Genomic DNA, 10,579 nt, shown 5'->3' on the forward strand with positions numbered 1-10,579 from the left:
TCAAATCATTTATTTTCCAAAACAGATGCTGCTAAAATGCTTAGGAAAAAAAAAAAAGTAATAAAGGATGACTGATTATGTTTTGTGTTACTTACATAATTTATAGCCTTCTTTATCATATCCATGCAGAAAGAGAGCACCACTTTCAAACAACCATTTTGGAAGGACGGATTCAGACAAGTCTGCAAAGCCAAATGAAAGATTATTTCAGCAATCAGATTAATAATCACAATTCTGCTAAAAGTGCAAAAATCCATCAACAAAATACAAAGGTCTTTGTAAGCATCCTTCCAAGGCACTTGCAAACTTAATAAAGAAAAATTGGGCTAATTTGAGAATTTTACTACCTTCTCCTGCTCAAGCTTCACAGTATGATTTAGGTAGAAACATGAATAAGACTTAGAAGAATAAATAGTACTGCAAATGTTTAGTTTTAGGCCCATATCTACAGCCTTACTTTATCCTTTCTTAAATCAGACTGTACATTCTTGTGAAGTTCATCTACAAAACACTCCCACAAAACAAAAATCACACCTGTTCTACCTAGAGTATCAAGCCATTGCTTGACCTGACTATTATTTTGAGGTCCATTTTAGTCGTGGGGGATGTAGAGGTCGAGCCTCTGCAACTACACAAAGAAAACAAGATAGCTACTTTCCTTATTCCCATTGCAACAGACATATGGAAGTACAGCTTGATGGTAAAAGCAGCAAACCTTCGTTGTTTTTTTCCATTTATTTTTCTAAACTGGGTTAAAAAAAATAAGTCACTGCTTAGCACTCCATGGTATTTACACAATCTTCAAGAGTAAGAGCATTAAAGAAACTAGATACAGAGGTTAAATGTAGTTCAAAATGAAAGCAACATATGCCGTCACAGGAATTATTCAACACAGCTTACCATTAACAGTATATTCTTTCCTCCATTGAAAGCTTTCGTCGATCATCTTTAACGTATCATCCACAACATCATGACGCCAAATCAGGTAGTTTTCAACCCATTTATCGTCTTGCTGAAGTCTTTCCACATCTCTAGAATCGTACTTATCTGATTTATCTAGCAAATAAAATAATGATTGTAAGAATTATAGCATCTGCAATGAATACACAAAAAGGAGATTTGTAATGTTTCAATCCCACTAAATATAAAGGATTTCTTTCAGTCTCATAATTTAACAGGTAAAAGCTTTCTATTAACTTCTCATGCTATCTACTCAGAAGATATTTAGAAACACTACCAGATTACCCTCACAAAAACAATCTGTGATCCTTACTCAAACCAAAAAAACATCAGACAACAAGAAGATAGGGGAGACAAGTACAGTTTTCCAAGTCAAAACCAAGCTTCTATACTTAACACATAAGCAGGCACACAGTCTTTGTACCGGTGGGTACCAGCTGTCTGGCATCGGGATGAGAGACCAAGACGTGTCAGAACAGATATAAAAATGACTCTTTTTGACTGTACATTATATATCATCACATTTCTTTAAAAAGATTACATCTTATACTTGGCATAGATTGTTACTTTAGTGAAAGCAAAGTACATGCAACTCTAGAGCAGTTCAAAATCCTCAAGCCTCATAGTCATATCACATTAACAACAGGTTAACATGTTTTATAAAGCACTTAGGATGAAACAGAAGCTTCTTCTACTCTTTATTACCACTATTTATTCACAGCTTGGTTTTTGTTGTTGCTGTTTTATTTTTTAACAGATAAGTTTGTTACAAAAATGCAAAAGCAAATCTCCTTTTATTGTAGGTATGCTTAAAGAACACCACCTCCATTTTTAATTCAGTGTTCCTCTTTCACAATACAATCTGCATTATTGGAACGTAAATGAAACAAGAAAATTGAAACAGGCTTCTGAAGGCAACAAACACTGATAAGCATCTCTTTGCTGATCACCAAAACTCATAAGCTCTTTTAATTGTTGACTTGAACTGGTCAGTGATTTATCCCATTTATTTTTGGGGTGAGAAATTTTAACAATGGCTCTTAATTAGATGTTACTGTTGCACATAGTTGAAAACTGCTCTTCAGCAGCAATAAGTACTTTTAGGCAGAGCCACCACAATTGAATTAAGTATTTATAACTGCAAGTGATACCTACTTCAATCAGAAACCTTAACTCAGAGGAGAACATGCTAAGAAAAGAATATTACATTCTGCTAATATTTTTAATTCCATTGAGATAATTGTAAAGATATAACTTACTTGACTGATATTTTAATTCATATTCTTAGTTTACTGCTACGCAATCAACTTAAAATATAAGAATATGTAAGCATTTTAAATGCATACATCCACTCAGATTGCAGCTGCATCCCCCCCCCCCCCCCCCCACTTTACATCTAACTGCTTTTCACATACATTACTTGCTCAGTTTCCTCTTCATTATGTTTCAAGTGTTTGCTTCCTTGGACCCCATCCCACCACCTTACCTTGTTCCTTAGCCAAGCTTAGAGTCAAATCCCTCTTCTTTAGTTCCCTTCCTGCTCCTTTCCACCCTTCAGCCTCTCACCTACTAAAAGCTCTTTCAGTTCCTCCTCTGATCATTTCCATAATCGCATCAGACAACTTACTCCCTGTATTCTGACAAAATACAGGTCTGAGTACCCAACACATGAAAGACTGAAATGCTGTTCAACTTCTCTGTGGATCTAGATCACCCACAGGCAGAAATAGTTGCAAAGATTTTGCATATTTAGTTCTGCAAAGTCTAAACCGCTCATTTGAAACTTTATTATTCCTGAAGTGATTTATGGTTTGGTCAGTTTTGCCTGAGAAAGACTAACAGTATCTAGTTTCAAGTTACAGAAAGAAGAAAGGTGACCTGCAGAAACCAGCTCCAGCTCACACCATAGCAATTCAAACAGGCAACTAAATCAAGTTTTGAAAAGTGAAAAAGGTAGAAAGATTCCACATCATCGTCTGGTATTCAGTCCGAATCCCCTTCAAAGATACTACGATATACAGTAACTAAACTGACAGATCCACCCTGAGCTACAGTAAGAGTAGTACTGGCTTCTCTTAGCCTTGGAGTATTAGCTGGCCCTCTGCCATGGACTTACTGAATATGCCATGCTGGCTATCTGTACCATTTATGACTACTCATAGCCACAGCAAACCAGGGCTCTGAAATACTAAACACTTAGTTCACATCAGTGTTACATGTCTAGTGCAATAGCTTACAACTAAGTACAACCGCTATGAATAAGCACAATGCTTGTCCAAGACCCATTCCATATACATCCTATTCGTAAAGGGGATTTAAGTATTGTGTAAATGAAGAACAAAGTACATGCACCACAAAGCAGAAGCTAGAAGGATTCACACTGTTTTCTAAGGCTCCTTCTGCACTCATTATATATTTGGGAGCACAACTGTCAAAAGAACGACTAAACAGTGCATACTGTATCAAATAATAAATATGTCTGCATATTATGTGGAAGGTGCCTCAGAACACTCATTTCTGGGCCACTTACAGATTTTTCCCAAACTTTGGACTGAAATAATATTGAAAAAATAGAAATTCAACTTTAATTCATACTTTTCAAAAACAAAAGTGGAAGACGCACATAGAAAACACCACAAACTTTCAAAAGCAAAAGGTAAAGAAAGCAGGATTGATGGGCAAGGAAAGCAGAAAAGTGAGTTTCCTCCCACCCTCTTCAGCCACTAAACTCAACAAGGTGGCACACAGTGTGAATTTAACTCCAAATCAGGAGCAACCAGTAAGATTTGGCCTCAGCATGCACTTGTAGAACGCCTTTATTTCAGTCAGGGAAACACAGCAAGACTTGATAGAGCCATATGAGTACTGACTGCTGTTTTAACCTTACCTGATTTATCCAACTCTTGCTAGAAAATAAATATAATTTAGAATGAGTTTGTGAATCCAAAATAAAAATGTAATATATTACGCATAGAACAGTGACGTGAAGTCATTCCAGTAATCCAGTCATTGGAAGTACATCAATTTAAGGGAGGAATTGCTCTTTAAATCTGTATCTTGCCCCTAACTCTATTTGGAAACTTTCTATCAAACAATGCTGTCAAAGAATCAGGACGCTTATAAACTCAAGTTAATCACGCAACATTTAAATGCAGTTACTGAATTATTAGAAATTGCTGGATTCAAAGCAGAATATATTGAAAGAAAGTAGATCTTTCTCGTTTTCAACATACAGTTTACATACGATCTGCACTGCAACAGTTAATAAGACAAAATGAAACAGAAGTGGAGGGGCACTGAAATGGAAACTCAAATGGAACTATAAATTGAAGTATCTTACTTCGGACACAGTCTCCAAGACCAACCACATAACACACCTGTCAACACCTATTTATGGTATTTATGGTTTAATTTCATTTTTTTTGCCCCTACTAGCAAGTTAAACACTTCACTTCTTATACCTGCAGAGCTACCACCACTGAGTTTAGTCATCTTCTACTCAGGAAGAAGGGCATCTCTACAATTTAGTCCATAATCAACGTTTTCTAAGGTATTTCTGTTTAACCTCAAGGAAAGTGAGGAGTGTTCCAAGCAACAGCGTTCGCAGTTCCTTCAGTTAACAAAAGCTGCAAATTCAGCAACAGTACCAAGCTCTTGTCGAACATTTCATAGTTAATAAAACAGTCTATAAGCATGGAATCCTGGTTTCTCCTTCAGCTTAATAGGGTCACCCCCACTATCTTGCAGAGGAGCCCCACAACCAGTGGAAAAGGCAAAGCAGGAACATGGCAAGAATCTTTTCCTGAGTTGTTTAGTGACTAACCAAGCTCAGATCCAGAAAAGCAAGAGAAAGCATGTACTGCTTAGCAAATTGGATTTTTACCAGAGAGCACTAGATATCTAAAGTATGGTTTAAAACAGTGAAAAAAGCAAGGAGAGGAAATCAAAACTAGCTCTGTTCATTTTCACAACTAACAAGCCTCCAGGAAACCGAAAGAGGAAAAAAAGACAGATCAAATCCCACAAACAACTTCTAAGGTTTCAAGCTTCATGATCTTACTTAACCCTTTAAAAAAGGCAATGACTTGAAAACACTTTTATTTTCTCATTGAACATCTGAGGTAACAGGAGAGAAGAAAAACTCATTTTGACAAGCCATATCTTCCCATTACTCAGCTTCCTTTTTTCTTGTCTAAGTGCAGCCTTCTGATTTACATTATTTGTTAGGGATGCATCCCTCCCTACTAATAGGTGCTGTCTTCAAGTTGAGAAAACTAAGGTGAAACTATTATTTAATTATCATCTTCCAAGACAGAAGATTCTGTACTACCACTACTACTACAATAACGCAAAACCACTACAACTCCAAAAATCATGTAAAGCCAAAGAAACAAGTTCCTCCACAACATTCACTTTTTATTTTATGTGTGAGTTTCATCTATCTTACCAGGAGATAAAACTGCATCATGTTTTTTCTTGGGGTATTTTTAGGAGAAGTGAACGAAATTTCACAAGATTCAACAAGAACTGAAAAAATACAAGACTCGAAAATATGAGACAGAAAAAGATGCAGTACAGTTAAGTTCCACACTAAGATATCCTAGAGAAGTTAATAAATTACAGTCTCTAATAATGAGTCTTCCCTCTGGGAACAGCTCTATTCTGTAACATCTTTTCCAGATAGAAGTCATATACAAGGCCAAGAATTAGGGACGGCAACTACGTACCTACAAGAAAAAGGAAAAACCACAACAAAAAATACTTCGTTACGATAAAGAATTAGAATAAGCAGTAAACAAGCCTTTCAGTTTAACTAACAGTGTTCTAAATGATATTTCAGTCAAGAAGTCTTGTATCTGAAACCGTCATAATGATTCCCCTGGCTATGGTCAGGAAGAGGAAACCCACTGTAATTGACTTTTGATTTCTAACACTTTAAGTACTTTAACCACACAGATCTCTGCCTTCAATTGTTAAGTGAGGAAATCAGCAAGGCTGAAAGCAGTTTAGGAATGTCTGCAGCCACACAAGGACTGGGATGAGGAAAACGAAATCACTTCCACCCAAAAAGGAGCTGTTCCAATTCAACAAAATAAAACTACAAGATATAAATAAAATATCTGCCTCCAAAAGAGATAAGTTTAAACTTCCAGCAATCTCAGTGATCATAAAATTTACTTTCAATAGGAAGGTTAAGCATCAATATCACAACATTCTATACAAGTCTCTTTGCTAACTTGTCCTTACAATTTTCCTGTCTCACCCTTCCAAGACTCCTCAGTCTTAAAGCCAAGAATCTGTGAAAATGAATTTTTCAGAGCATAAAGAAAGGAAGGTATTCAAAACATTATCCTAACAGTTTTCAACAAGTCGCATCACCACAATTGGCATATGCATCCTAAAAACTCTATTTGCATTTGACCAATTTGATTTTACAGAATACACTTTGCCATTGGCTTGAAGTTGCAAATAATTTCTGTTGAAGATTAAAATGGAAATTAATATTCCAGGAACAAAATGTAGTTTCAGAGATCCTTTAACAAGTGAAATCCGCTGAAGAATGAGGGAAAACTGTTTGCTAGAAAACACTGCCAGTACCAGTCAGTACAGGACAATAATCTTCTTTTTTCATTGTTCCTGTCACCACCCAGATCATTTACATTTATCAGCTCTCACAAAGAATCCAAACAGACAGAATAGAAATTGGGCCCCAGACTGCCAGAATAAGACACTGCCTACCACAGACAGCACTAAGAAGCACTTTCACATGCTGAAATTCAAGGGCTTTAATTGCTACTAGGAAAAACATTCTTCACATGCTCTGAAGTTTTGTCTTCCAAATACAGACAAAATTCACCACGGACAACGGGGAAAAAAAAAGCAAACAATCATGTAACTCAAGACCTCAGTTAACATAAAATACTGTTCTGAAGGAGGATTCACAGTGGCCAAGTTTTCCTCCTAGGAAGTATTACTTCTCGGAAAGGGTAGTCAGGCATTGGAATGCACTGCCCAGGGAGGTGGTGGAGTCACCGACCATGGGAGTGTTCAAGAACGTTTGGATGTTGTGTTGATGAATATGATTTAGCCGGGAAGTATTGGTAATGGTTGGACTAGATGATCTTCTAGGTCTTTTCCAACCTTGATAATTCTGTGATTCTGTGATTCAAAGGCCATAAGTTCAGCAATGTCAACAAGAAGCTCCCCACGCAAACTTTGTGGAGGTGAGCCATTGAGGTTCTCATACACTTCCAAACTGTATCTGACCATTAGAAGGATTCTTTGACTTAGTCACATAAATGCGACAGCTGCTCAGCTGTTTAATCCAAGAAATGGATTTCTAGAGCTTTTATTTGAAAATAGCAATTTTCAAGGCAGAATGGGAAAAGTCGAGATTGTAGTGTTTAAGGTGGATGTAACTTTTATGTGAGATATTCCTCCATGTATTAGTTGTGGCAGTTAATAAAAGACTTTTCTGTATCAGCTATAAACTTCAACATAGTCTGCTTTAATCTAAAACACTGTACTCTGCCAATGAATGATTTCAATCAAACTAAGGACTTTCAAAGGCCCTATACCTTTTCATTTCACAATACACATTACTACAAACCACCACGGCATATGCATAACATAGAAAACCTGCCTGTGTGAGGGGAATCCAGCAACTACGAGTTTCAAGAAGTGACTCTTTCCTACTATCACACAATCACAGTCTTAAAATAATCAGGACCACCGCTTTCCTCAGAAGGAGAATGAAACAGATGAAGCTGTAACTTCCTAGAATCAGAATCACAGAATTATCAAGGTTGGAAAAGACCTAGGAGATCATCTAGTCCAACCATTACCAATACTTCCCGGCTAAATCATATTCATCAACACCACATCCAAACGTTTCTTGAACACTCCCATGGTCGGTGACTCCACCACTTCCCTGGGCAGTGTATTCCAATGCCTGTGTTATGAAAACTTTTCTCAAGTTTCATCACTTGCAGCTTACCTGAAAAAGGAATTTGATTCACTCTATAGACGCTCACTATTCTACTGCCACACTGAACTTTCTGTGAATGAATCAGTTTCTCAGGGTACCTTGACAGCACCTTCACTTTTTTCATGGAGATCACAATTGCTGAATATCCAGCAATCAACTGCACCTTTATAACACAGAAAGTTGCGTGTATCCAAGCCCCTTCACAGTTCTTTTCAACTAAGAGGAAAGATTAATATATATATATGTATTTTAGAACATACACGATAAAGACAGGAGGACCATAAACACACTGAAGTCTTGTGGTTTCCATACTTCAAATGGGTGTGACATCATTAATTTGCTTGTAGCATTCCTAAATGTTAGATACGGATTAAAGAAAATAATAAAAAAATATAATCTCATTTTCTTGAAAGGGATAAGAGCCCTAAATCACAATGCAAAAAAGGACTTACTAAGGAAGTGTGTGTTCAAAACATCACAGAGAGGATTATAGTCTCCCATGCAACAGTAACATGTTATTTTAACGATTCTTAACAACCAGCCCAACAGAGGCTTCATTAGAGCAACAGCTAAGTAGCGTGGAGGTACACGGAGTTAGTTACAGGTTTCTAAGGGGTAGCTCAAGCTAAGACGCAACACTCCCTTTCAGCAGGAACTGTCTCAAAGCGCTTCAAGGCAAGGCAGCTTCCTCTAAAGACAGGTCCTGAACACTTCTATGCAGACAGGCTAAGGGAGTTGTGCTTGTTCAGCTTGAAGATGAGAAGGCTCCAGGGAGATCTCACTGCAGTCTTTTGGGTACTTGAAGGAAGGGAGCTTATCAATAGGAGGGAGGCAGATTTTTCACATGGGCATACAGTGATAGAACAAGGGGGAACGGCTTCAAACTAAAAGAGCACAAATTTAGGTTAATTGTTAGGAAGAGGTTCTTTACTCAGAGGTTGGTGAGGCACTGGCACAGCTACCCAGAGAAGCTGTGGTGCCCCATCCCTGAAGGGGCTCAAGGCCAGGTTGGACGGGGCACAGGAAGCCCCAGCTTGGGGCTGGGTGGGCTGTGATGTCCCTTCTAACTCAAATCATTCCGTGATTAAGGAAAAATTAAACAAACAAAGTAAACAGCAAGTGTAACTCTAGAATAATAGATACATCTACCACAAAACACACACACAGAATGAATTGAAATAACCAATAGCAAAAAGAATTTATAGCTTAAGATTCTTCTTCATTCTCTTGCTTTATGACTGCCAAAGACAGCTTTAACCACACAGAACAATGAAAAGGTAAAATAAACTCACTGTCCTTCAAGGTGCTATTCTAATAATGCTATCATGTAATGACTAAACAAAGGCCAGTCATTTCTTTGTTTTGTATGTTTGCCCTGCAAATAATCATAAAGTCACGCTGCATTTAAGACCCTTCAAAAGTTATAAAGATAAGCGCTACAGCCAACCACAGAAAACGCATACGTGTGTATGAGTTTCTTTCATATGTTTCTTCACTAGGAGAGTGGTTAGGTCCTGGAACAGGCTGCCCAGGGAGGTTGTGGATGCCCTGTCCTTGGAGGTGTTCAAGACCAGGTTGGACGGGGCCCTGGGCAACCTGATCTAGTAAATGTGTATGTTTGGTGGCCCTGCCAGGCAGGGGGGTTGGAACTACATGATCCTTGAGGTCCCTTCCAACCCGGGTCATTCTGTGATTCTGTGATCTGTGTGCACAAACCTTATATAAAAGAAGTAAGTAACTCTTAATATCTACGATCAGGCACATCAGTGCAAAGCAGGTGTTTGCAGAATTGAGGCTTATGTTACAGGAGATACACACAACCCCTGAACTACTGGGTTATAAGGGTATTTGCATTAGGAATTAGTAAGGGTACGTTTTTAATAGAAAACATTTATACAGTCATAACAAAGCGTTCTGCTTGCTCCAGCTCTTAGTGCACTGTACTACTATATAGCTTTCGATCATAAGAAATGCAAATCAAGCTGGAATTGAAGTGAAAGCCCTTCAGGCTCTGTGTCATTCCCATCTCACGAGGATCCCTAGCGCCTTTCATTTACAAACCTAAAAGCTTCCCTAGATTCAAAACAGGGTCAGACAAACAGCAGCCTTAATTACAGACAACATAAAGCGCAAGCAGCTCCAGATAAACAACTTCTGCGGACAAACCCGACCAGAACAGCACGTTAAGCACACCATCACCATGCCCCAACACCCTTTATAGCACCACAGAGACCCAAAAGGCGGCACCAAGAGCTGGACAGGGACCGAGAACAGAGGTGCAGCCCTCCAAAGTGCGCTCACCTGACAGGTATTCCGCCTCGAAACGCCGCCTCGTCTCGGCGATCAGCGCGGCCTTATCCTGCTGCTGCGAACGAGAAACCAGCGGGACGTGAAAGGGCCCAGCACAGCACAACACAACACAACTGCTCACCTCAACCTGCGCGGCTAAGCCAGCCGACCACCTCACCGCTTAACCGCCAACCAACCGCCAACCAACCGCCACTTCACCCCCCCCCTTCGCACCAACCCCACCCGCTTTAGGGACGGCGAGAAGCCCACTCACGTCAGCCATAGTGCGGCGGGGCCGCCCGCAGTGAGCGCAGGGGGACAGGAAGGAGCGGCGATGGAGGC

The 10,579-nt window shown here is 39.0% G+C and overlaps 1 protein-coding gene across 3 annotated transcripts in view; it reads right to left on the reverse strand.

The window, feature by feature from the left end:
- The window catches only part of MOSPD2 (motile sperm domain containing 2), a 33,401-nt gene extending 22,852 nt beyond the window's left edge, over positions 1–10,549 (reverse strand). For 2 of the 3 annotated variants that reach the window (XR_014947247.1, XM_015886710.3), the window contains exons 1-4: positions 10,512–10,549; positions 10,250–10,313; positions 901–1,056; positions 96–182 (exon numbers count right to left, since the gene is read on the reverse strand). Coding sequence is in view for 2 of the 3 variants with exons in the window: in XM_015886710.3 (XP_015742196.3) it covers positions 96–182; positions 901–1,056; positions 10,250–10,313; positions 10,512–10,520 (316 nt within the window). In the remaining variant the exon portion in view is untranslated. Of the gene's footprint in view, positions 1–95; positions 183–900; positions 1,057–8,208; positions 8,301–10,249; positions 10,314–10,511 lie in introns of all 3 variants that reach the window. The other variant, XM_085550498.1, reaches the window with a different exon arrangement.
- Between the last annotated feature and the right edge of the window lie 30 nt (positions 10,550–10,579).

Source organism: Coturnix japonica, chromosome 1 (assembly GCF_054131305.1).
Source record: "Coturnix japonica strain WE chromosome 1, WE-NBRP24, whole genome shotgun sequence".
Taxonomy (NCBI): Eukaryota; Metazoa; Chordata; class Aves; order Galliformes; family Phasianidae; genus Coturnix; species Coturnix japonica.